Source organism: Cuculus canorus, chromosome 5, assembly GCF_017976375.1.
Source record: "Cuculus canorus isolate bCucCan1 chromosome 5, bCucCan1.pri, whole genome shotgun sequence".
NCBI classification, from domain to species: domain Eukaryota; kingdom Metazoa; phylum Chordata; class Aves; order Cuculiformes; family Cuculidae; genus Cuculus; species Cuculus canorus.
Window position 1 is genome coordinate 17294247 of NC_071405.1, and position 26508 is coordinate 17320754.

Here is a 26508-nt window from a genome sequence, read left to right on the forward strand (position 1 = left end):
AGACTCACCCGGAGCCCTGCGTCCAGTTCTGGAGTCCTCAGCACAGGTGGGACATGGAACTGTTGTAGCAAGGCCAGAGGAGACCACAGAGATGATCTGAGCACTGGAGCACCTCCTGTCCGAAGCCAGGCTGAAAGAGTTGAGGTTGTTGAGCCTGGATAAGAGAAGCCTGCAGAGAGAACTTAGAGCAGCTTCCACGACTGAAAGGGGCTCCAGGAGAGCTGAGGAGGGACGCTCTGGATCAGGGAGGGCAGGGACAAGATGAGGGGAATGGTTTTGAGATGCAAAAGGGGAGATTGAGATGAGATCTTAGGAAGAAATGTTTTGCTGTGAGAGTGGGGAGGCCCTGGCCCAGGCTGCCCAGAGCAGTGGTGGCTGCCCCATCCCTGAAGATTGGATGGGGCTTAGCGCCCCTGATCCAGTGGGAGGTGTCCCTGCCGATGGCCGGGGTTTGGAACTGGATGGGCTTTGAGGTCCCTTCCAGCCCTACCCATTCTGTGATTCTACCATAACCTAAACACCACTTTTTCTTTCTTCCACTTTCCTGTTTGTTCTTCTCAAAGCCTAATACTTTATTCAGGCCCCAGCAGTGGGGTTCACCACGCAGCCCGGGAGCCAAAGCCCAGTCTCTTCCACCAGATCAGCCTTCATCTGACTTCCCCAAGATTATCTCGGAGGCTGGGACTCCCCAGAAGTCACCAACAGTGGAGAAGGCAATGGCAGTGCCACAAGGCAGGCCATCACCAGCAGGGTCTCCCAGGAACCGGCAGACTCAGACCAGCTCTAGCAACCTTCACCTGCCCCAGGACTCTTCTGTGAAAGGGCAACTGGCCAGTGAGGACCCTGTGGTCGTAACTCATGAGCAGTTCAAAGCTGCCCTGAGGATGGTGGTGGACCAGGGGGATCCCCGGTCATTGCTGGAGAATTATGTCAAGATTGGTGAAGGGTCCACGGGTATCGTCTGCATTGCTCGTGAGAAGCACTCGGGGCGACAGGTAGCAGTGAAAATGATGGACCTGAGAAAGCAGCAGCGCCGGGAGCTCCTTTTTAATGAGGTGAGTGTGGTGATGAGAGTGGGATTCTGCTGTCCACCGTAAAGCCATGGCAACGGTCGTGTGCAGAAAGAAGGGAAGAGCAGGAGGCATCTTCCTTTTAATAGAGTAATGCTCATGCCAAGAAGAAAAATGCCTGGGGGGGGTGGAGGCTGCTGTTGCTCAGAGAGTTGTGTGTGCTTGCTTGCTTGCTTGGATAAGGGTCTTTCATGATTTTGAGGTGGTCAGTTGTCCACTGTGTTGTTTTTCCAGGTGGTGATAATGAGGGACTATCAACATGTCAATGTAGTGGAGATGTACAAGAGCTACCTTGTGGGAGATGAGCTCTGGGTGCTGATGGAGTTCCTGCAGGGCGGAGCCCTCACGGACATTGTGTCACAGATCAGGTAGGAAGCAAAATGTCAGCGCTTGGGTTCCCTCCTGGTAGGCAAGAGCAGCAGAGTGGAGTTTTCTGGGAAGAATATTTTTACTCAGAGATCTTGTTATTGCAGTGCCCTGAAATTATTACACTTAATAACTATTATCTGTTTGGAGTATGCAGCGATGCTTATAATGTAGACGGGACCTCACAGTGCTGATCCCTTTAGATACCCACTATTCATCTATTTGATGACCTTCTCTGTACAACACAGCACTCACAAAGAGCATTGTTTATCATATCTGTTGTGTCCTGGCTAGGAAGCTCGTTGAATAAGGATTAAAGAGCACGCAGAAATAGTTTTCAGTGGTACAACCTTAGCAGAGGTTGAATTTGTGACTATCTCTTCCGGAGATGTACAGCAGAGCTTTGAAATCTGGACTCCTTCCCAAATTTCATTGCCTAAAGATAGCAGCTACAGGACACTCTCCTAAATTTGTTTTCTTATCCACACCACTTCATGTTAATTAATGACCAAAGCATTCCTGTAGGGCAGAGAAGTTGTTCTCAAATGGCCTCTGCAGTCCCACTCATGAGGCTCTCTGGAGATGCGGTTATGATTGTTGTATCTTCCCATGACCCTGGAGTACCCTCCTCTCGCCCTGAGCATCCTGCAAGGCTGTAGACTGGTGCAGGGAACACCAATGACGAGGCTGACCAAGAAAGTCTGTAGAACGAGCTTGCCTTTTTTGAGGACTCAGAACCTTAATTGGCTTACAATTAGGTAGTAGCACTAACACTAATTGTATTTACTTCTTTAATCATAGCATGCCTTCACCTAAAAGCTTTGACTGGCCTCTGCTCATCCTGTGGTGGATAATCCTTGCCGTGGTGCGTTCTCTGTTTCAGATTTGCATCTTTGATGTGTTTGAGAGGCATAAGAAAGCGCGTTGTCCTTTGTAGGCTCTATGGCCCCGCCTGTAAGGAGTGGTCTTGGAGGTGCTTGGATGGCCAAGCCCTCCAGTGCTGTGTTCAGAGGCATCTCGGGCTGTGAGAACCGAGGGTTCCCTGTGAGCCACATCCCTGCTCCTGGGCAGGAGAAAGAACGTGTACTCTTCAAGAGCGCTGAGTTGGGACACAGCAGAGCTGGAGAAAGCACTTGTAGCTCTCAGCTGGTGGTAGAACCAAAGGAGCTATACACAAACCCACCATTCTGAGTTGGTTTATGAAGAGCCTGTGAACTTTATACCCACCAGTGCCACTGGATTCCAGTGTGGGACCTCAGCCTAGATTTGGGTTCTCCAGAAAGGCTTCCTCTGAGTGCTTGTTTTTTGACATGGTAGAAACAAGATCTATTATAACCATAACGTTTATCAAAAGTAAGCTGCAAGCCGTTATCAGTTTTTCACAGGGCAGAAAATCCACTCATTAAACGTTTGCTGAGAGTGATAACTGATTTGCATCTCCAGGAGGGAGCTAATCCTCCAGTAATCTGTTTTACACCATGCAGCCACTTGATTGAAACCAAATTCCATGCATGACAAGCTGGAAGTCTGCCTTGTGGTGGAGCTCAGAAGTGGCTCAGCTTTTCTTATAGCTCAGGCACTACAAAATGAAAAGGTTCTGTGTTGGAGAATTCCATCTCCTGTTCAAGATTAAATCACAATAGCAAAAGCAGCCCTCTGCTGTCCTTCAGGTGTGTTTGCTATCACCAGGCAGCGTCCTGGTCAGATGACATTAGAGCAGTTTCCAGGACAGAAAGGGGTTCCAGGAAAGCTGGGGAGGGGCTCTTCATCAGGGAGAGCAGGGGCAGGACTAGGAGAATGGTTTGAACCTGAAATAGGAGACACTGAGGTGAGTTCTTAGGAAGAAATGTTTTCCTGTGAGGGGAGACAATGACCCAGGTTGCCCAGAGAAGTGGTGGCTGCCCTCGGTTACAGGAGACACTTTGCATTTCAACCATTTTCGCTCATACTAGGTCGTGAAGGTTCTTGTGTTGGTATTACAAGTGGAAAGAGCTTCTAAAAATAAGGTTCTTGGTGCTCAGATGCAGAGAGAGGACCTGGGCCAGGGCCTCCCCACCCTCACAACAAAACATTTCTCCCTAAAATCTCATTTCACTCTCCCCTCTTTCAGCTCAAAACCATTCCCCTCATCCTGTCCCTGCACTGTCTGATCAAGAGCCCCTCCCCAGCTTTTCTGGAGCCCCTTTGAGTTAGTGTGAGCATCCAAAGTGTCTGGTGTGTGAAACCTGTAAAGGATCCCTCTGTTTGTTCTCTACCAAATTACCTCTTTAGATGCTTTCTGGATAGAGTTGCACAATTTGTCTTGTGAACAATAGCTTTATTATTTTTGCTTTAAAAAAAGCTGTCTTAACAGTTACTGTGGCCACTTGGCATGGAGAAGCCTTGCCTATCAGAATTGCTTGAGACAGCATCTTGCAGAATGAACTTAGCTGCAAGATTTAAAATGCAATTTCTCTGGATTCAGCTTATGGAAATGTAAAATTGCTGAGCATCGAGACAAAAATGTTTTCAACAGGGAAACGCTATCCTAGAAGAACTGTTAGAGCGGGTCCAGAGGAGGCCACAGAGATGATGTGAGGGCTGGAGCACCTTCTGTCTGAGGCCAGGCTGAGAGAGTTGGGATTGGTCAGCCTCGAGAAGAGAAGGCTGTGGGGAGAGCTTAGCGCAGCTTCCAGGACTGAAAGGGGCTCCAGGAAAGCTGGGGAGGGACTCTTGATCAGAGAGGGCAGGGAGAGGAGTAATGGTTACAAGGAACCAAAATTATTCATCTGCAACTTGGCTTCAGAGTTGCTGGGTGCCTTTAAAGAAGACCTGTAAGTGAGCACTGCATGCTGCCCTGGACGATGCTGTTAACTCCTCTGTCTGTGCTTTCAGGCTAAATGAAGAGCAAATTGCAACTGTGTGTGAATCTGTGCTGCAGGCTCTGTCCTACCTCCATTCGCAGGGGGTCATTCACCGGGACATCAAGAGCGACTCCATTCTGTTGACGCTGGATGGAAGGGTACGTTTGATTCTATTCTGTTGACACTGGATGGAAGGGTAGGTTTCCTGAGCCAAATCATCTCTTGTCATCTATGTCACAGCCTTGGCCTGTCTCCTTGTTTCCTTTCTGTTCAGCCTCTTGTTTGAGCTCTGCCCTCTTACTCCCTTTGCCTTTGGTGTTTCCTACAATGTTCTTTAAAAACAATCTTTAAGGTTGGTTGTTTTTCTTTTTGGACAGGTCAAACTCTCTGATTTTGGCTTCTGTGCTCAGATCAGTAAAGATGTACCCAAAAGAAAGTCCCTGGTGGGAACTCCCTACTGGATGGCTCCAGAGGTTATTGCACGGATACCGTACGCTACTGAGGTAAGGGACCACGTCCCTCACATCAGAAGAGGCAGCAGGTGATATTCCCAGATGTCTTGGGAAAGTACCCATTGGCTTTTCTAGGAAGAGCCTCTGAAGTCTGTTTAAAATATAAATACAATTATGATAACAGGTTTTATTGTGATGGTATCAATATTTCCTAAACCAGTAGAAAATCAGGTTCCTCTTCTGGGAACATGGTGTAAACTTGCACTTTATACCTGAAGCTTGGCAGAGGTTTGTATCTGCTGAGGTGAGGACACATGTTAGCAAGGAGCAGCCCATGGCACGATAGGGATCAGTAAATCAGTCAATGGTGCTAAGGGAGGGGAGGAGACACAGCTGGGAGCTCTGAATTCTGGGCAGGTGGGAGCAGACGGATTAGCCTTGTTTACCAGCTGACCAAGTGTGGCGCAAGCCGTTACTTGCAGACTTTTGTGTGTTGCAACAGAAGCGTGGCTCGGGCCAAGGTGAGAAGATGTCTTTTAAACTGTGGTGAGGAGTCCAGCAGCAATCCCAAGCACCAGTACAAGCTGGGTGGAGAATGGGTTGAGATCAGCCCTGAGGAGAAGGACTAAGGGTGATAGGGGAGGAGATGCTCAATGTGAGCTGGCAACGTGCATCCGCAGCCCAGAAACCAACTATGTCCTGGGCTGCATCCAGAGCAGTGGGATCAGCAGGGAGGGAGGGGATTCTGCCCCTCTACTCTGTGAGACCCATCTGGGGCCCTGCATCCAGGTCTGGAGTCCTCAGCACAGGGAGGACATGGAGCTGTTGGAGCGAGTGCAGAGGAGGCCACGGAGGTGATCCGACGGCTGGAGCACTTCCTGTCTGAGGCCAGGCTGAGAGAGTTGGGGTTGGTCAGCCTGGAGGAGAGAAGGCTGAGAGGAGACCTTAGAGCAGCTTCCAGGACTGAAAGGGGCTCCAGGAGAGCTGGGGAGGGGCTCTCGATCAGGGAGTGCAGGGACGGGACGAGGGGAAGGGTTTTGAGCTGCAAGAGGGGAGATTGAGATGAGATCTTAAGAAGAAATTCTTCATTGTGAGGGTGGGGAGGCTGTGGCCCACGTTGCCCAGAGTATTGGTGGCTGCCCCATCCCAGGAGGTGTTGAAGGCCAGGTTGGGTGGGGCTTGGAGCCCCTGATCCAGCAGGAGGTGTCCCTGCCCATGGCAGCAGGGGGTAGAACTACAAGGGCTTAAGGTTTCTTTCAACACAAACCCTTCTGTGATTTTTTTTTTTTTACCCGCCTGGTACCATTGGTGATAGGCAGGTGTTGTCATCTTTGTGCAAGCGACAAAGCAAGGTTCTGTTGCTCTGAACTGTGTGTACTGACATGATGTTGGCTCCCGCAGGTGGATATCTGGTCTCTGGGGATCATGGTGATCGAGATGGTGGATGGAGAACCCCCCTATTTTAGTGATTCTCCGGTCCAGGCAATGAAGAGGCTCCGAGACAGCCCCCCTCCCAAGCTGAAAAACTTCCACAGGGTGAGCATACGGGCACACACTCACAAACTTGGTGCTTATCATGGGGAAACATCTCTATCAGCCCTTCCTGGTAAGCTGGTTGTGAAAGCCATCTTGCTAGGACATGTTTCTTGGGCAACCTCTTTGGTCTTGGTGCCCCAGTGGATGTGAGCTGTGCTGACAGCTAGTGGCTGGCTGGGAAATAGCCCTGGTGATGGAAGGTCACCTGGGCATAGACCTAAGAATGCAACTCAAAGCTGCCTCAGGTGGACTTAGCAGTTAATATCTTGTTGATAGAGTAGCTTATCTTCTAGGGGAGCAAACTAGAGGTCCTTTCTCTTGAGATTTTCTAGGTTCACGGATTTCAGGACTGCAAAGTGCGCGTTACAATCAGAGCATGAGCGCTCAGTGCAGGCAGAAGCTCACGGGGATGCTGCAGTTGCTTTGAAAATCAACTCAGCTTCACGGTTTCTTATACAAGAGTAGCAGTGACATGAGAAATACAGAGATTACCTCTTAGTCCCCAATTTGAGCGGTCCTCCTCTCGTTTCCATCCAAGCCTCTGAGATCAAATAGCTTCTGCAGCATTCCAAGCTGTCCCGCCTTCCCGATTAATCAGAATATCTGCAGCTGCTGACTGAATTATTTAGCAGAGGAGACCGCTGATCTGAGAGCGAATGCTCCCACATCTACAGCTGCCCTTCCCTTCCTCCCTTTGTTACGCTAATTACAAGTCCAAGGTCACATTCTGGATCCAGTGCTTCCCTCCTTTGTGGTGCAAAGACCTTTCTGGTCTCCCTAGGTGAGGTGACCCTACCACGGGCTGTGAAAGCCAGAGCCCTTTATAGTCTCGTCCTGGGAAGCAAAGTGTCTTCCAGAAGACCTCTGGATGGCCAGGCTGGTGGGCATCCTCCCCGTCTCTCTGCTGAGTGGAGCTCAGCACCCACTGTGGACACAGCCTTCTGTTCATGGCCACTTGTTGTGGTCCTAGGTGCCCCAGGTCAAGCAGACACCACCTGGGATCTTCTTGGCTGCTCTTCCAAAGCATAAGTAGATTGATTTAGAGAGGGATAAAGGCTGGATGCTGGCACTCGTTCTTAGCCATGTTAGGCATTCTTCCTCTAGAAACCACAGGGGAACCATTCAAAGCACTCATGAAATAAGCAGCAGCTTGATGTGAGCAGGATTTCGTGATCTGAGTTAACCAGAGCTGGGAAAATGCCTCCAGACTGAAATGGATGTAATTAGCAGCATCAAAATAAATATATATATACCAAGTTCATTTTTTATTCCGTTTTAATGATGCAGAGACTTTACCACCAGCAGGAGATGGGCTGTGCCCTGATGTGGTTCTTGGGTCTGGCTGCTCACTAGGTTTTAGCCAGTCTTTCAAAGCAAAAGCCCACTGAGGTCACGTAGCTTTTGGGTTCTGCGGTTCCTTTATCTTCTTGCACTGGCGCACTATCAGGTTTCTAGACTCTCAAACCCCATTTGGGAATCATATTTAACTACTTTTTCCACAGTCTGTGGCCAGGAAAACAATTGGTCAACCCTTCAGCCCCAAGTGACGTGCTTTGGGTAGCAGGAGTTCTGTTGAATTTTTGAGCTGAAAGGCAGAAAAGAATAAATAACATTTGATCCTTGTGAGTCCCTTCCAACTCGGGACATTCTATGATTCAATGAACAAAATGGGAACTCAAATTCACGTAGACGGAAGGGTGAGACAGGTGGTCTTGTCTTAGTTTGCTGCTCTCTGTTGAAAAGAAAGCAACATGGATAATTGTTGTGGCTCCCAGGGACAGAAAGTTATTATTCTAGCATAAACCCCAACATTTCTGGGCAAAACCAGGATTAAAGATTGAGCTGTACAGCATCCTTTGTAAGCAAATGCACTTTGGCAGCCTGGTGTTGTGTGAACTGTTGCCTGGTCCCCTCGGGGCTTGACTTGGTTGCTTTTTCACAGACCTCCCCGGTTCTGAGAGACTTCTTGGAAAGGATGCTGACCCGGGACCCACTAGAGAGAGCGACGGCACAAGAACTTCTGGATCACCCTTTTTTGCTCCAGACGGGACTCCCAGAGTGCCTGGTTCCCCTTATCCAACAGTACAGAAAGCGCACCTCCACCTGCTGACTTGGCAGAAGAGCAGATGCTGGGAGAAAACCGTATTTATATACATATAAAAACATAATCACAAGGCCAGGTGGCCTCATCCTGCAAATGGTGCTTGGAACTCGTCAGCGATCTCTTTAGAGGATGAATGTGACTGTTGCCCTAGCATCCTCAGCCTTTGGTGGCTTCTCTCTTGCTGAAGACAATCAACGCATCCTGGCTCCCAACAGGACCAAGTACGTCTCAAGAACAAAGCGGGTGTTCCCTGGCGTGTGGATCGCTTCTTCTGAAGAGCTGGTGCTGCAATGTGGCATATCTGAATGTTCCAGCAAACATTGGCTGCTGACTACAGAACTGACCAATAATTCCCCATTAGAAATGTGATCTTTATTTTGTTGGTTTTACACTGGAGTCTTGACCTGACCCAAATGCACATTTATGGGGCACAGAGCCCTCCAAACTCTCAAACAATGCACAAAGACTTGATTTGTTTTTCTTCTGAGACTTTTTCACGGATGATTTTCATTCCCTTCAGTTAAATGCAGACCTAGAAACCTGTTTTCCTAGGGAGCGGATGTGACGTGTATATATTTGTTTTGGAATGGCTCTCTTGCATCCACATGCTTCTCTTTGGCTGAGGAATACATACGGCTTAGTGGTCAATCTTGAATCCATTTCATGATCTTAAGCTTTTGGAGGAGGAAACCTTTGGATACGGGGCTCAAAGCAGACTCAGTGAAGATGGCTTTTCTTGCCTCCAGGCTCTTGTGCTTGAGAAGTTGTGGTACACAACACCTTCATCGCTGGTTGGGCTGGAGAGTCTGCGAGAGCTTGTTTCTACGTTTGGTTTCCAAGCACCTTTCTTTTCCAAGCCCTCTCCTGAGAGGCTGAGGAGCGCTGCTCTGGGCAGCACTTTGGGGATGCTGTAGGAGATGGAGTGAAACAGTTCCAGCTGCCTGCACATCCTGGGAGAGGGTTTTGTGTCCCCATGAGGCACTTTCAGCCCCTGCCTCCCCTACACAGGGAGGAAAGAAACTGCTGTATGTTTTGTTATGGTATGTCCTTCCCCACCATCCCACTGCTGGTACATTTGGAGGGTCACTGGTTGGTTGAACAGTCTTTTCAGTTGTTTTTAAATGGATTTAGCTGTTTTGTACGATACCCTTTCTGCTCAGCAAGCTGATTAGGGCAGTTGGGCTCTCGGTCAGGGTGTGACGTTGTACAGTACTAGTGTGTATTTTGTGTGGTCTTGAGGATATAATCTTCCGTGTGGAACTGGGATCCTGTTTTGAAACTCCAGATATAAATTTATTGAGATTTAAGTTATTCCTGGGCTAGCCCTACTGTCAGAAACTAACCTCATCACTGCATTTTCTTCTGAAGATGTCAATAATCTCGCTGCTCTGCCATTTCCCTCTGGTTACAGATCCTGCTTCAAAATTGAAGCCACAGTTAATTACTTGAAGTAATTTGGGATGGAATTCGTCTGCACTGCTGCCAGCCAGCTAAATGGTGGGCACCCGTAGGTGGAATCTGTAGGCAAGGCGAGAGGAATACCTCCAGAGGGTGATCCAGCTCCCTCTACATCGATGCCTTCTGCAGGGCCGAGTGTCTCCATCCCACTCTGTGAGCAGCAGAGGGACCGCGGGGTCTCACCTGGGCTGGGTGGTGGAGTTTGGGGCTGATGAAGTTGCTTGCAATGCATTCATTGAGCTCCTCCTTAGCTGCACTGGAAAACTTTTGATGTAAAATGTTTCTGTACTCCAGATTTACTGCTTTTTTCTTTCTTTCTTTTTTTTTTTTTTTTTAAATGCAAAAGAGCAGGGCTTTGAAAAGATTTATAGTTTGAAACAAACGATTCTGCTCGTCTGTAGTTGTGAATCCTTTGCACTTGTGTTTTAAATTAAAGTAGATCTTGATTTATTCATAAGCCTGATGCGGTGCCCGAATGCTTTAAAGTGTGTCTGCAGTTCAGAGGCGTAAGGGAGCATCAACCTTGAAGTCTGGTCAAACTCACCCCTTCTATGGCTCTTGAAGCAAGAGGATACTCCAGCAGAAGCCTGGATCCTGAAACAGGGACAGGGATGTTTTACATTTGACTCTATTTTATTCCTTGACCCGAGTCTGAACAAGAACAGGGAGCAAAATCTGTGAAGATTGCATTAAAGTACATTCTAGCATTCTAAAAAGTCCTTATCAGAAGCAATGGGACCAGCAGGGAGGGAGGGGATTCTGCCCCTCTGCTCTGCTTTGTGAGACCCACCTGGAGCCCTTTGTCCAGTTGTGTGGAGTCCTCAGCACAGGGAGGACATGGAGCTGTTGGAGCAAGTGCAGAGGAGGCCACGGAGATGATCCGAGGGCTGGAGCACCTCCTGTCTGAGGCCAGGCTGGGAGAGTTGAGGTTGTTGAGCCTGGAGAAGAGAAGGCTGCAGGGGGACTTTAGAGCACTTTTCCAGTGCTGAAAGGGGCTCCAGGAAAGCTGGAGTGGGGCTCTGGATCAGGGAGGGCAGGGATAGGATGAGGGGAACGGTATTGAGCTGAAAGAGGGGGGATTGGTATGAAATCTTAGGGAGAAATGTTTTGCTGTGAGGGTGGGGAGGCGCTGGCCCAGGTTGCCCAGAGCAGTGGTGGCTGCCCCGTCTCTGGAGGTGTTGAAGGCCAGGTTGGATGGGGCTTGGAGCCCCTCATCCAGTGGGAGGTGTCCCTGCCTATGGCAGGGAGTGGGACTGGATGGGCTTTGAGGTCCCTTCCAATCCAAACCATTCCATGGTTCTATACTATTAGTGAGGAGTGCAGAAAGTGTTCATCTTCCTGGCAATACAGAATTAAATATCCAATTCTTGTGTTTCCCTTCTACAGTTCGTGTGTGGCACATCACCAGTTAATTAGTCCGTTACTTGGGTGAGTGTGGAATCAAGCATAAATCCTCAGATTATCCTAGATTAGCTAAAAGATTGCAGCTCTGTCTCCAGGGCCAGGAGCATCTCCAGCGCCAGCAGAGCAGGTCTGGGATGGGTGTTACCAGCGTGTTCGGGAGCAGGATTTCTGGTGTGCCAAGGAATATCCAAGTACGTACCTGAATGTAGCCTCTCCTCTGAAGACCTCCTCGCCTTCTGTACGGGTAATTGCGCTCAGAGATGCTGTTTACTCTGAATATTTCTTCATGTGTGCTCTCAACAAGATTACTGTCATGTCTCAGGCTTTCCTGTTGGGTTGTGTCATGTTTCACCTGAATCACTCCCTTTTCTTTTTCCCTCCTGTCAGCCTTGCCAGTATTGACTCTTTTCCATGCTGCCACAGCTCTGGCAGGCGGGATGGAGCAGGGCTTTGAAGTCAGCAGGTTGCGTTTAAAAGAACAATTTACTGAATCAAATGGGGAGGCTGTGGCTGCTGTCATCGCCCAGTTATGCTTGTCTGTATGGAATTGAGCATTGCAGAAGAGGACAAACCTCTCTCTAGAGGCACCTGTATTTCAACCAGTGACAGGAAATGGCCTCAAGTTGTGCCAGGGGCGGTTTAGATGAGATATTAGGGAAAATGTCTTTACTGAAAGAGCAGTGAAGCCCTGGCAGAGGCTGCCCAGGGCAGTGGGGGAGTCCCCATCCCTCGACGGGTTCAAAAACGTGTAGATGGGGCACAGTTTAGTCAGCATGGTGTGGTTGGGCTGGTGGTTGGACTGGATGAGCTTAGAGGGCTTTTCTAATCTCAGTGATTCTATGACTGCAGGACCCTACATCAAATGAGGCTCCTGACTTTTAAGATTGTTCTGTGTGGTGAGAACAACGCTAGGTTTCCCCATAGCCTGGAGAAAGCGATTGCTGGGCGCTAGATCCCACTTGGTAAGTGAGGATAGTGCTAGGCGGTGAATCTTGACTCCGTAGGATACAGGTGGGGCAGCGAAAGTGTCTCTAACACACAGGAGCTACCCTGCCTCCTGTAGTAGCAATGGTCACATCAGCACCAGCTCTTTATTAAAGAGATGATAGCAGACAATTTGGGATCATTCTGTGCAAACTGAGCCTGAGCTGCTGCTCCACACTACACGCAGGTTGTAGGACATTCATAGGATTCTGCTCCTCTGCTCTGCTCTGCTCTGCTCTGAGACCCACCTGAAGCCCTGCGTCCAGTTCTGGAGTCCTCAGCACAGGGAGGACATAGAGCTGTTGGAGCGAGTGCAGAGGAGGCCACGGAGATGATGCGAGGGCTGGAGCACCTCCTGTCCAAGGCCAGGCTGGGAGAGTTGGGGTTGTTGAGCCTGGAGAAGAGAAGGCTGTGGGGAGACCTTAGAGCAGTTTCCAGTGCTGAAAAGGGCTGCAGGAAAGCTGGGGAGGGGGATGCTGTCTTGGAGTGAAGGAAGGGCACCTCTAAGGCAGGAGGAGCAGGATTGGGAGTGGGAGGAATTTTCTTGGCCATGTTTGGTTATGAAGGGCCATACAGAATAGAACAAACTCACACAGAAGAGAACATGTGTGAGAAGAGTGTTATGTTTAAAAAAAAATAATCTCCCTGTCTGTCTGATAACAGGAGAAGCTGAATTTGAGAACTCTGAGGGCAGAGCGCTTGGTGTTTCTGCCAAGACGTGCACACAGTGGGCATCGCCTGCAGCTGTTCCCGTCCCCACCAACTGCAATTAAAAAAAGCCAGTCCAGCTCTTTAAAAAATGCAAGGTTTATTTTTTTGTAGAAAATAAATAAGTCAGACATTTACAACACACAGTTCTAGTATCACCTTAGCACCGCAGGGAGGGATGGGCTGTCCTTAGGTGCCAGACCAGGCCTGGAGCATCTCCTCTCGCTGACCTCTGGGAGCTGGTTGTTTGGTTTTCCTCTGCACTAGCAACACTTCCCGACGTGTTTCCCAGCAGTGTGACTGTGCTCCCGGCACAACCACTGCACGCTGCGCATTTGCTGTGCCTGAGGTCACCTTCCCACAACAGGAACCTGAAGAGCAGGTGAGTGGGGACATCATTGGGTTACATGCTACTTTGAATTCTGGTGACCCTTGCACCACTTGCGAACACATCTCTTCTGGTATTGTCTCAAATTTAGGGCAGAGATTTTAATAACAAGATGAAAGTAGCTCCTTTTCCACCCATGGGCTCACCTGTTGCTCTTCCATGACTGCGTTTAATGTCTCTATGATGTAGCAGTGAAAAAGGCTTGAATGGCCAAATACACCCAGTGAGGATTTCATCAGTACAAGGTTCTCCAGGCTGGGGGTGCTGGTTTGGGGGTCCCAGCCCCACCAATTCCTTTGTTGGTATGGGTTTTGTTGTTTCCTTGAATGATGGATGTGGAAGGTTTGACCTGCAGGATCTTATCCTAGAAATAAGCATTTGTAACAAACCAGTTGCCATTCCCATTTCCTTCTGTATTCCTAAGGGTATCCATCTTCCTTCACCTTTTTAGTGATCCCTACAGGTGTCTGACCGGAGTGGGCCGAGTCATTTTTGGGGTGTCAGGGCAGTAGCCACAAGTGCAGAATGTGATGGGGCCTCTGGGACGAGGAGATGTAGGGCAGAGCCAAACTTCAGCTCTTGGGCTCCCGTTCTTTCAGGCTATGATGTAGGGAAGGCCAGGATGCGGTTGCTCTGCCCTGAATTATTGCCTTTTCCTGCTTTTTTAAGAATCCATAAGCAAAGTCTGTGTTTAACAGTGCTATGAAAAGAGTTGGACCTCCTTTCTTCTGGATGAGGAAAAACTTGCTGTGTTTAAACTGTTGAGTACACAAGGTCATAAGGCAGGTGAGAGAAAGTATGTGTGGAGGCAGGAGATCACCGTGCAGTGCTGTGTTCCCAAAGAAAGCTTTGCTGTCCTACAACATGGAAGTGTAAAGGTGGCCAAGAGGAACTTAGAATCATGGAGTGGTTTGGGTTGGAAGGGTCCTCAAAGCCCATCCAGTCCCACCCCCTGCCATCCCCTGGGCAGGGACAGCTCCTGCTGGATCAGGGGCTCCAAGCTCCATCCAACTTGGCCTTCAACACCTCAAGGGATAGCGCAGCTACCACTGCTCTGGGCAACCTGGGCCAGGGCCTCCCCACCCTCACAGCAAACATTTCTCCCTAAGATCTCCTCTCAATCTCCCCTCTTCCAGCTCAAAACCATCCCCCTCCTCCTGTCTCTGCACTTCCCTTTTGCTGTGGCAAGACAAGCCCAAGATCCGGGGAAGCAGGCACTCCAGGTGTGTTCTGCTGGAAGGTTTGTGGTCAGACCAGCTCCAGCACTGGTGATGCCCATTTCCACAGAGGGAAATGCTGGTTGATGTGGTGTGAGTGCCACTGTACTGAAAACTGTCCTCATCCCGGGGGGGGGGGACAGAGCCAACACTGGTTGTCCAAGGAACTGGTGTGAGGGTCTACTAACCCAACCCTTTCTTCTACAGAGGTGGGGTCTGCAGTAACAGGTAGTGTTGCTGGTGGGAGTGGCACTTTAGGAGATAAGTGTTTGCTGAGGACCCACCACTCTGTGTGTGTCCGGAGGCTTTAGTCCAGGCTCACTCTCAGCAGGCCTACTGGAGAGTGTGCCTGTTAAATTGATTCAAAGGATCCAGCTTGGAGACCGCTCTGATGTGGACAGACATGTGTGATGAATGGAGGGGGGAGAGGCCTTACTCTAAAAACCGAAGTCTGAATCCAGACTGAAATATCAGTGTCGATGCCACTGTGAAAGCCAACAGCAAACCCATCTTCAGCCACGGGCCCTTACACTGCTCAAAATCCTTAGTGCTAAGGCCAGGGAAGATGGGAGCGAAGTGGTCTCTGAAGGGCGATCTCTTTAGCCTCCTGCCAATGTCCAGGACAATAATGCAGTACATTCCTGAAGGATTCAGGAGCTCCCTGGAGTGGAATGGGAGAGTGGGAGTTTGTCAAGCTGGTCTTTAACTTCACTGTATAGCTCCTTAAACCTTCCTGAAGTGGAACAGTAAGGGAAGCCTCTCTCAAAATATGCTTTCTTCGATCTCGACGTCTGTTTCGGCTCCTGGCGGTCCAGGCACGGTGAATGTGAGCCTTGACACCTCTGCCACCAGGATCTTTTCTTCCAGTTGGTCTGTAGGGCCTTGTTCTCCCTCAGGAATGCTCTGAACTGCATCCTTCTGAGCCTCTGGCTCTCCAGGAAAGCTTCCTCTTGCATAGTTCTTCACCATCTCCTGCACTTCCATACTCAGTCTTTTCAACTTCTCCTCATACTCCACCAGTGCTTCCTGCTGGAGCTGCAAAGAGAGACCTCATGTCATTCTCCAAACACTGGAGCTAAGTCAGACTGGGAACGGTATAAAAACCTGCTCTGAGAGAGACTGATGTGAGGAGACGTTGGTACTTTGCAGTTTTGGTCTCCACCCCCCTGGCAAACTCTGCCTTTCCAGAAGATGAAAGGAGGATTCCCGAGATGGGCTACTCTGATTTGCAGTGAGATGAATTGAGACTGCATGCTTGCTGCACACCCACCTTGAAAGAACATGAGTGCATTTGTGCACTTTGAGGGGTGAGATTTGTCTCATTTAAAGACGCGTTTCCACCACACTTGAAATTTAGAAGGTTCTGTGGTGAGATGAATGCTCGTGCTGGCACAGGGAGCATCAGGGTGCAGCAGCTGTGACTTTGAAGGTGGTTCTCGAGGAGCCCACGCAGATCTAAGTCATTCATTCAGTGCACAGAGGAGTGGGTGGCTACAGCGTGCGTGTGCAGGATGAGTGAGGCATTAATTAAAGAGTGCACAAGGAAGATGAAACCCCTTGAGTATTTAGGATTTACTGTACAGCACTGACCCTGAGCTCCATGGGTGCCTTTACCTGGCTTTCTTTCTCCTTGATTGCTCTCAGATTCTCTGCCTGCTTCTCTTCCAGTTTCTGCTGATACCTGTCTGTCTTTTCTGTTACCTTTAAAAAGAATAAATTAAAAAAGCACTTAAATTTAAGTTTTTTATAAGGAAATGCTTTAGCCAGCCCAAGCTTACAGCAGCAAGATACATTGTTAGAGCACAAGACACAGATTTACCCAGCACATGGCACAGTATCCCCCTCATTCCCAATTCTGACCAATATCTGCTGGCTCCAAGGTGTTTGTGTCCTCCTCAAGCCCCTGAACTAGGAAAGCACTGCAAGAACAGACACACATGTGCGCATGACTCTGCTCTATAAGGGGCTGCATCTCAAAAGGGCAAAGATGGGAACCTTTGGATCTTCTCCTCCCCCTCTCACAGTGTTGTGCACTATTCAGTAGATGTGGAGGCAGACGCTTATTAATTGTGCTGCAAAAAGACCCCTGCAACACCAGTGCAGAATATTCCAGAGGGCTCCATCTGCACTGCATCCCTGACCAGGCTGGGGGACCAAATGCACCCTCAAGGACTCGCAGAACATTAGTAAGGACAGTAGCCATCAGAACTAGAATCATGGAATGGTTTGGGTTGGAAGGGACCTCAAAGGCCAACCACTTCAAGCCCCCTGCTGTGGGCAGGGACACCTCCCACTGCCTCATCCAACCTAGCCTTGAACACCTCCAGGGATGGGGCAGCCACCACTGCTCTGGAGAGCCATAATTACTCAGACTGCTTGGCACAGAGGCAATTTAGAGGATCTAAACACCTCTGAGAGCTTGTACTCTGTCTGGGAGCCTTGCTGGTGCCATCCAACAGACACCCTTGCTTTACAGAAGAGCGATGCTGTGGCAGTGCCAGGACTTACCAGTTTGATGGTTTGCACCACCTCCTGAATGTGAGAGTTGTTAATTTCTTTCTTCAACCTTTAAGGAAAGAAATCCATAAAAACCTATAACCCACCTGTTGTCTCTATATAAAACCTGTTTATCAATGTCATAGAATCATGGAATTATTTGTCTGGAAAAAAAGCATTTGAGATCATTGAGTCCAACTGTCTCTGTCCACTACTAAACCAGATCCCTGAGCACCTCGTCTGCCCAGCTTTTAAACCCCTCCAGGGATGGGCACTCCACCACTGCCCTGGGCAGCCTCTGTGAGGGTCTGAGAACACTTTTCGTGAAGGAATCTTTCCTGATGTTCAATGTGAACCTGCCCTGGTACAACTTGAGGCCATTTCCTCTCATCCAATCCCTCGTTACTTGGGAGAAGAGCCCAGCACCCATCTCACCACAACCTTCCTTTCAGGCAGTTGTAGACAGTGATGAGGTCTCCCCTCACCTTCCTCTTCTCCAGACCAAACAGCCCCAGGTCCCTCAGCCGCCTCTCATAACCCTTGTTCCCCAGCCCCTTTCCCAGCTCCGTTCCCTTCTCTCGATGCGCTCCAGCCCCTCAATGTCCTTCTTGGAGTGAGGGGCCCAAAACCAAACCTAGAATTCAAGGTGCAGCCTCACCAGCACCAAGTTCAGGGGGACAATCTCTTCCCTGTTCTCTCCCAGTACCTCTCCTGAGCTGCCTTGTTGCTGGTGCTCCTCATCACAGCCTGGATTCGGTCCACTCTCTTTGCCTCCAGCTTCTTCTTAATGTCTTTAATGTTACTGGGGAGAGAAGAGAGCACTGAGAGATTGATTACAAACCCCAGACTGACACAGCTCTCCACATCTGCTCTCTGCAGCGCGTGACTACCTGGAAAAGCAAAGCTTGAGCGATAGTGCAGCACAAAGCCCTAAGTCTGCAGAATATTTTAAGTCCTGTAACATTTTCTTCTTTTCAAATTGAGTCATAGCAAAAGGACAGGAGAAAATCCATGTGTTACAACTGGGTTGTACTGGGTTCTTCTGGAGCAGCAGGAGACTTACTGAAAGGATTTACACTGCTAAATGAAAAAGAAAAACTAAAGAAGGAGCTACGTGGCTCTATAGGAGAGTTCAAAAGATGACGTGAAGCAAGCAGAAAGGCAGATAAACTAAGGGATGTGGCTTGCAAAGCAGAACCCATCAATACTTAGAAAGCATTTGACTGACCAGTAGGAACAATGGAAAGAACAAAACCTCAGATCTGTGCCCTGTGTGGCATCAAAATGCCAACTGCAGGCCAGAGCACAAGCCAAGGAGAGGGAGAAAGGTGTTAGCAGGGTACCCGAGGCTGCTGATGCACCAGCAGAACGTCATCCCTGCCACCCCTGTGCAGCACAACTACATCAGGATGGCTGTGAAGGTGCACGCAAGAGTGGCCCATCAGGCCAGGGTCCTGCCTCCAACAGTGGAAGAAGCAAACACGTAAGAGAAGCGTAGGAAAGAAAATAAGCATAGGGTGATTTTCCCATCCTCCAACTTCCCAGTCTGTCCTCCAGCTTCTACGCATTTATCTCCTGTGGATGTCTCTCACATCTGGGAGTTCAGCTCTACTTTTAGACTGCAAAACTCCTCGCCATGAGAGGACAAGAACTTCATTTCTAAGCTGTGTGACAGAAGTCACGCTCCCCAAGAACCTCACTGGGTGCCCCACGGTTCTTCTCTTACAACAAACTATGAGTAATCACTTCCCCATTCTTCTTCTCCACACCACTCATGATTTTATGCACTTTGTCGCATCCCCCTCAGTCATCTGCTCTCCACGCTGAGTCTGGCTCAGATACTTTCTGTGCAGAAACAACTCCCTGCTGCTGACTCTCCTTGCCACCCCCTTCTTGCTCTTTTAAAGCCTTTTGTTCGTGATCACATACTGAACAAGTGACTTCACAGTGATGGATGCGGTGGCATAAGGCTGACTTGGCTCTTGGTTTTCATAGAATCACAGAATGGTTTCAGTTGGAAGGGACCTCAAAGCTCACCCAGTCCCACTCCCTGCCATGGGCAGGGACACCTCCCACTGGATCAGGGGCTCCAAGCCCCATCCAATCTGGCCTTCAACATCTCCAGGGATGGTGCAGCCACCACTGCTCTGGGCAACCTGGGCCAGGATCTCCCCACCTGAGTTCATGATGAAGAATTTCTTCCTAATGTCTCATCTAAATCTTCCCCCTTCCAATTTAAAGCTATTCCCCCTCATCATGTCACGCCAGGCTCTTGTAAGAAGTCCCTCCACAGCTTTCCTGGAGCCCCTTTCAGTCCTGGAAGCTGCTCTAAGGTCTCCCTGCAGCCTTCTTTTCTCCAGGCTGACCAACCCCAACTCTCCCAGCCTGGCCTCACAGCAGAGGTGCTCCAGCCTTGGATCATCTCTGTGGCCTCCTCTGCACTCGCTCCAACAGTTCCATGTCCTTATGCTGGGGACTTGAGAACTGGACACAGGGCTCCAGGTGGGGTCTCACCAGAGCAGAGCAGAGGGACAGAACCAAGATCTCCTTCCCGAGTGACAACAGCTCAGCCCTTGTACAGTTGGGTTTTCCATTCGCATTCATTTCTATTTATTCATCCCAAATTTAACTGCCATTTTATTGCCCATTGCTCAAGATCTTTAAATCTTCCTGGAGCTCCTCACAGCCAGCTGTGACTCTACTAAATGACACCGTATCATTAACAAACCATTACTCCTGGTATGCCCTGGTTTTCTTACCCTTGTCTGAATATGCTGAATAGCTGAGACAAACCGAATCTGTCTTGATGGAGGACATGAAAAGAGGAACCTTTGCCCAATTCAGCAAGTAAAGGCTGAGAGAGGATATAATGGGAAGCAGGAATGAGTGAGGATTTTAGCTTCAGGACAAAGTTATTGCACGAACAAATGGATAAATGCCTGACTAGAAATTGGTGAATTGATTCTGCCAGTTTAAGTAGCGGGGCTCAATTCTTTTAGAAGGCTGAGCTGATCAGTCCCTGGAAGGGATTATACGTGATGGACAGACCGCAGCAGACAGAGATGACATCCAGTGACCTGCAGGCTTATTTCCTATCTTTCTGAGTCCATCAGTCAAGGCTGCTGACTGCAGCTCGAATGCTTGTACCCTGTTTGGTGTCTTGGGGCACAGACGCTGTTCTGGAGATGACAAGGCGAGAGCTCTCTTACCACCCCTGCCACTGGGCAACCGTGTGAGACCTTGTGTCTCATCACTTCTGCCTCACTTTCTCACTAAAGTAAAAGACTCTGCTCTCATGGGACCCCACCTGGAGTCCTGCATCCAGCTCTGAGGTGCCCAACATAGGAGATGGACCTGTTGGAGGGAATCCAGAGGAGGCCACAATGACGATTTGAGGGCTGGAGCATCTCTCATACGAGAGAGAGTTGGGGACCTTAGAGCAGCTTTCAGTGCTGACAGGACTCCAGGAAAGCTGGGGAGGGGCTCTTGATCAAGGAGTGCAGGGACAGGATGAGGGGAACGGTTTTGAGCTGAAAAAGGTGAGATGGAGAAATGTTTTGCGGTGAGGGTGGGGAGGCCATGGCCCAGGTTGCCCAAAGCAGTGGTGGCTGTCCCATCCCTGGAGGTGTTGAAGGCCAGGTTGGATGGGGCTTGGAGCCCCTGATCCAGTGGGAGGTGTCCCTGCCCATGGCAGGGTGTGGAACTGGATTCGTTCCTTCCAGTGCAAACGCTTCTCTTCCCCTGTATTCACCCCCTGCCTCTAGCACGGGGCTTTGTGATCCAGCAGAAAACCCTACCCCAGGCAAGATTATTATTGCTTCATTATTCGTGCATTATTACTTCATTATTCAAATATCAAGTTTACCTTTCCAATGACTCCTTCAGTGCCTTCAGCTCAGTTGCCTGCTTCTCTCTGGCCAGCTCTATAATCTTGGTCACTTGCTGTTCAAGGAATGAAAACAAGATGAAAACCAAACCAAGATGACACGCAGCCCACCTGTATTTAATTACTAGTGAATTTGGCTTTATCTCTCCCTGGGCTCAATCCCAGAGGCCAACTCACCCAGGAGGCTCTGTGCAAACCCGTGCACCACGACAGTGAGGTCAGATGTGCCCACAGACCACACTGGGCTGGTAGTGTGACCTACCAAGGCCAGAGGCTGCTCCACAAGCCATGTCACCACCTCTAGGCTACCTTTATGGACAGCTGCTTCTCTCTGTATAAGAGGCAGCACCAGATTCACTGTGCTTTTGGGTATACGGGAAACAGCAGCAGATCCTACCTTCTAAACAAGAGGCTGGGCCTTCTTGTGGAAGCTCCTGGCAGAGCCAGTGTGCAGTTGGACCTGCCCGCAGAGACAGCCTGAAAGGAAAACCCTGCCTGCTGGGCTGTGCACTCTGCAGCTCCGGGGTTTGATTTCCTTTTTGTAGCCTTGCCCACTACATCTCTCAGTCTCTGTCAGAGCATGAGACAAGATTGTCTTATTCTCTTGGTTTCTCTGCCAATAAGCACAATTTCCAGGTAAAGCTGCTTCTCAAGAACAGGTTTTCTTCTCTCTTAGAGTTGACACATGCTAGACCAGCCAGTCTTGGAGACAGCTTGCAAGGTGCTTGTCAAGCCAAAATGCACCAGGGAACCTAAGATTTAAGACACGATGCCAGGTCCTTTGGAAAAAGCCTTTAAATCCTGGAACAGTCCCCCTTTCACTGGAAGAGATGCCCTATCCCATATTTCTCATCTCCACCTTGTGGGCTGCACCTTGTCTCCAGGCATCAGTCTCTCTCGCTGGGGACTGCTTAAGGTGGGGAGGTCCAAGGGTGTGGGAAGCACCGATGAGCTTTCAGGACTCGCTGGTAACACCCTGCGTAGACATTTAAGTCTTCTACTAAGTCAAACAGCAAAACACTTTCTGGATTCCAAAAGGAATGAAATCCAGGCCTGCTAAGAGGTGGTCCCTGAGGTGCTGTCCCGCTCCAGGTTTCATTTCACAGGCACAGATGCAGCAGTGGCAAACACTGAGTGTACTGGTGGGGCCACTCTTCTCCCATGCATCTTCTGTCCTGGCTGTATGATTGGTGAGCGTGGTTGCCCCTGTGTATCTGCAAGGCTGCAATGGTCACCACTGGGGAACCTGCAGGGCTTCAACACGCCCACATGTCACCTGGCTGGTGGCACATCAAGTGGGAGCTGTGAGAAGCATGGTACAGCCTCACACACCCATGCTCCTAGAGAGGTGGCAGAGCACAAAGCCAATAAACACCACATTAAGCCCAAGCCAAGCTCCCAGAGGAGTTGAAAATGGAGCCTGACGTGCTCCAGGGCAGCACTGCTCAACTCCTCTCACATCACAGACCTATAAAAATGTTCCTGCTGGATTTTTACTGCTTCTGACAAATAAGGATCACTGTCTACAGGCTCACTTATCTTGTGTGGACCCAACAGTGGCTCTGAGGGTGGGGGGTTCTGCCCCACAGTTACGTTTCCAAGCTCAGAGTTTAGCAAAGAACTCCATTTTCAGGCTGTCTTTGCTCTCCTGGCTACATTTGCTGTTGGCTCTCGTGGTCCTTACCTCTGTGGCGTGCTGCTCTTTCTTTCTTCGAATCCCATCATAGTGTTCCTCTCCTAGGTGGGTGAGGTCCATCTCCAGCCTCTCTCTCAGTTCCAAAACTTGGCTTTCTGCCATTTCTACAGGATTTGCACATGTACCAACGTCACCTGTAGTCAAACTCCTGCAGAAGAAAGACAGCAGCTCTGCTGCTTCAAGAGATGCTGACGATCCTGACCTCCCTGCCTACCCCTCAGCGGCAACATCCAAAGCTATAAATCCAGGAGATGTGGATGCCCACAGCACTCCGGGCTTCCTTCAGCGAAGCCACGCTTCTCTTGGGGATTCCTCTGCTTTGGTTTGTGGTGGTGACCCACAGGCCAGGCCCTGTGCTGCATTTACCTCTTCTTCTGGGTCTTCCTGCTGTTTATCATTCTTTTCTTGCCTCCATAGCACAGAGGCTCTGAGAAGAGCACAGAATACTTCTGCAGCAGCTCCTCCCTCCGTTTACATCCTTTCCGCTCCAGCTCCCTCAGTTCCTTCTCCTGTTTCTTCAGCAGCTTCAGAAAGAGCTTCATCTGCTGCAGCTCCGCGATGCTTGCTGTCTGAGGCTCTAAAGCACAAAATAAAGAGGCTGTTTGCTCTCATCTAGCATTTCTCAACCTACTGTGATGCCTTTTGGGGTCAGGATTTCCAGCACTGCCTTCATTCAGCTTTTTCTCCCTCTGTGTGGGTTGCGAGGAATAAACAAAAAGGGGTTTGAGGCAGATAAAAATGAAAGGGAAAGGATGAGCTGTTGGAGAACTTGATATCTGGCAGCAGCAAGGCAGGCAGATGTGGTTATCTGCAGCCAAAAGTCTCCAGGAGTTACCTTCTATACGGAAGTAACGGGTTTGGGTTTGGGCTTGGAATGCGCAAAACTATGCAGAACTCACGGGTGTGTCTGCAGTGCCAGGCTGTGCTGTGCGGGATCGGCTTCTCAGAGCTGGTACTGAGGACACTGGAGCTTAAATGCAACTCGACAAGTCCAGACTGTCAAACCAGGGCCCACCTTCTAGGGGGCCCTACAAGAAAGCTGGGGAGGGGCTTTTTACAAAGGCATGAAGTGATAGGATGGGGGGGAATAGCTTTATATTGGAAGGGGGAAGATTTAGATGAGACATTAGGAAGAAATTCTTCATGATGAACTCAGGTGGGGAGGCCCTGGCCGAGGCTGCCCAGAGCAGTGGTGGCTGCACCATCCCTGGAGGTGTTGAAGGCCAGGTTGGATGGGGCTTAGAGCCTCTGATCCAGTGGAAGGTGTCCCTGCCCATGGCAAGCGGGTTGGAATTAGATGAACTTTAGGGTCCCTTCCCTAAACTCGAACCATTCTATGATTCTGTGATTATGGAAGGTACATATTTGAAGTAATCACAGCTGTGTCCTGGGGAAAGTTTTTCTTTAGGAATAACATTTAAAATGAAAATTGATGTCCTTAACAATTACTTGGCAACACATCCCCAGTGCAGCAGATTCACTTGGGTGGTCCTTTTTAAGTTGCAAGACAGGCTTCATCTTCATCCCAGTCAGAAATAGGGAGAGGGAATGTGAGATGACTGCCAAGGTCACAGGAACAGCATGAGAAGTTACCTGCAATCTGCGTTGCTTCTATTGCACTTTCATCCTTGGTGAAAGCCGCTGCTCCTGAAATCACAACAGACGTTCCTGGTTATGTTCTATCCCGGACCTTCAGGTTGAAAACAGACACTGAGGGGCTCATCGAGAACGTGGGCCTTGTGAAGGATGTTGGTGTGAAGCCACAGTAATTAATTAATCTGCCGAGATGCTAAAGTGTTTGGGAACTTTGTTAACAAGCACAGCGAAAGGGAACAGGATCCTCTGCCTTTCCAAAGAGCCTGCACGAGCGGAATATTGCAGGTGATGACTTAAAATCAGAGAATCACAGAACCATTTGGTTGGAAAAGACCTTTGAGATCATCGAATCCAACCGTCCTTGTCCACTACTGAAAAAGATCCCTTGAGCACCAAGTCTGCCCAGATTTTAAACCCCTCCAAGGATGGGGCTCCATCACTGTCCTGGGCAGCCTCTGCCAGGGCCTGAGAACCCTTTCCATGAAGAAATGTTTCCTAATATCCAATCTAAACCCACTCTGGTGTAAATTTCCTTTCCTACTGCCTGTCACTTGGGAGAAGAACCCAGCACCCACCTCAGCACAAGCTCCTTTCAGGCATTCGTAGACAGTGATGAGGTCTCCCCTCAGCCTCCAGGCTAAACAGCCCCAGTGCTCTCAGATGCCTCTCATAAACCTTGTTCTCCAGCCCCAGCTCCATTCCCTTCTCTGGATGCACTCCAGCCCCTCAATGTCCTTCTTGGAGTAAGGGTCCCAAAACTGAACCCAGGATTTGAGGTGTGGCCTCATCAGCACTGAGTCCAGGGGCACAATCTCTTCCCTGCTCCTGCTGGCCACCCTGTTCCTGAAACAGGCCAGGATGCCACTGGACTTTAGCCACCTTGGCTTCCAACTGGAAGGTGTCACTATGCAAGGAACAAATGTACCATTAGGAAGATCTTTCTCTGCTACAGCTTCTTAAACCTAGTAATAAATTATAGAATCATGGAAGGTTTGGGTTGGAAGAGATCTTATAGATCATCCAGTTCCACTCCCTGCCATAGGCAGGGACACCTCCCACTGGATCAGGGACTCTAAGCCCCATCCAGCCTGGCCTTGAACGCCTCCAGGGACAGGGCAACCACAACCACTCTGGGCAACCTGAGCCAGTTTCAGAAGTTAAGAGAGTTTTCAAGAGGGATCTAAACATACTTAAAATGTCAAAAATCAACGATAACCTACAGAAAGAGACCTTTGAAAAGAACAAGGAAGAGGTGAAGAGCAGTGAGGTACTGGAGGATAAAACAAGCCATTTGTCTCAGAAATATCCGTAGTATCCTATCTTTGCTCAAAACTGTCAACCTGCCATTTCACACTGAAGATGAAAGGCTACATCTCTACCATGGGCCAGTTCTTCCATGGATAGTAGTTTCTCTTAACATAATTCTCACCCAGAGAACCCTGTGCTGAACCTGGAAAACTGAGGTTGCCCATCAGAGTCCTCAGGATCGCACAGGGAACAGCAGTGCTACCCCAGCACCTTGGCCCTGCCTTGGAGAGGAGACACGATGTTCATGCCGGCTGGGCCTGCAGTTTGCCTCCTGGTGGTCTCAGTGGACACCTAGGATGACTTTTCTTTGTGGATTAAAAGCCCTATGCACATCACACTTGCCCCAGCCACAAAAGTCAGGGTAACTACGACTTCTGTCATCAATGCCAAGCTGGCGACTTCGCCTGAGAGGTTCTGACCACATTACCAATGATCGTCACCCTCCAGCGCTGTCTTTTTCCAGCCTGTTGAGTGCACAGGCTTTCCCATCTGCTTTGAGGTCCCCTCACACCCACACCCTTACCTGCAGGCCCATTTGAAACAGGAAAGCTGCATCTCCCAGCAGAGTCTGGTATCCCGTTACTTTCAGCAGATGGGAGGTTCCTTTGTGGGCCAAGCCTCTAAAACAAACACCACCTCCATTATTTCAGGCTGAAAACATGCAACCTCTTTAGAGGCAGCAGAAGAACCTGGAAGAGCTTACCTCCACTGAGCCATCCTTTAGCTTAACGGATCTCTTGTCTTGCAGGCTGAAGAACTTAATGGGGTTGGAGAGAGCAATGGTCAGATCTAGAAACAAAGAGGAGGGCTTTGCTCGGATTATCAAATAACTCATTGTACTCTTCTTTCCCCTGCTTTCTTGTTTGCTTTCTGGCCTAGAACAGGAAATCGTGGAGAAGGGAGGTTTTGTATCGTCTGCTTAGAATCACAGAATGGTTTGGGTTGGAAGGGACCTCAAGGCCCATCCAGTCTCACACCCTGCCAGAGGCAGGGACA

The 26508-nt window shown here is 49.5% G+C and overlaps 2 protein-coding genes across 11 annotated transcripts in view; one reads left to right on the forward strand and one right to left on the reverse strand.

Moving 5' to 3' along the window:
* The window catches only part of PAK6 (p21 (RAC1) activated kinase 6), a 47358-nt gene extending 36544 nt beyond the window's left edge, over positions 1–10814 (forward strand). For 5 of the 6 annotated variants that reach the window (XM_054066726.1, XM_054066727.1, XM_009566764.2 and 2 more), the window contains 6 exons: positions 564–1055; positions 1305–1438; positions 4311–4437; positions 4657–4782; positions 6133–6267; positions 8210–10813. In XM_054066726.1, coding sequence (XP_053922701.1) covers positions 564–1055; positions 1305–1438; positions 4311–4437; positions 4657–4782; positions 6133–6267; positions 8210–8377 — 1182 coding nt within the window. In that variant the 3' untranslated portion in view covers positions 8378–10813. Of the gene's footprint in view, positions 1–563; positions 1056–1304; positions 1439–4310; positions 4438–4656; positions 4783–6132; positions 6268–8209 lie in introns of all 6 variants that reach the window. The other variant, XM_054066728.1, reaches the window with a different exon arrangement.
* A 1726-nt stretch (positions 10815–12540) lies between these two features.
* Positions 12541–26508, reverse strand: part of PLCB2 (phospholipase C beta 2) — a 56377-nt gene continuing 42409 nt past the window's right edge. Inside the window, exons 23-32 of one of the 5 annotated variants that reach the window (XM_054066721.1) lie at positions 26216–26301; positions 26036–26132; positions 24202–24255; positions 22975–23185; positions 22597–22756; positions 20892–20968; positions 17733–17828; positions 17039–17096; positions 16145–16231; positions 12541–15565 (exon numbers count right to left, since the gene is read on the reverse strand). In XM_054066721.1, coding sequence (XP_053922696.1) covers positions 15293–15565; positions 16145–16231; positions 17039–17096; positions 17733–17828; positions 20892–20968; positions 22597–22756; positions 22975–23185; positions 24202–24255; positions 26036–26132; positions 26216–26301 — 1199 coding nt within the window. In that variant the 3' untranslated portion in view covers positions 12541–15292. Of the gene's footprint in view, positions 15566–16144; positions 16232–17038; positions 17097–17684; positions 17829–20891; positions 20969–22596; positions 22757–22974; positions 23186–24201; positions 24256–26035; positions 26133–26215; positions 26302–26508 lie in introns of those variants that run through there. The other 4 variants (XM_054066722.1, XM_009566766.2, XR_008449930.1 and 1 more) reach the window with 4 other exon arrangements.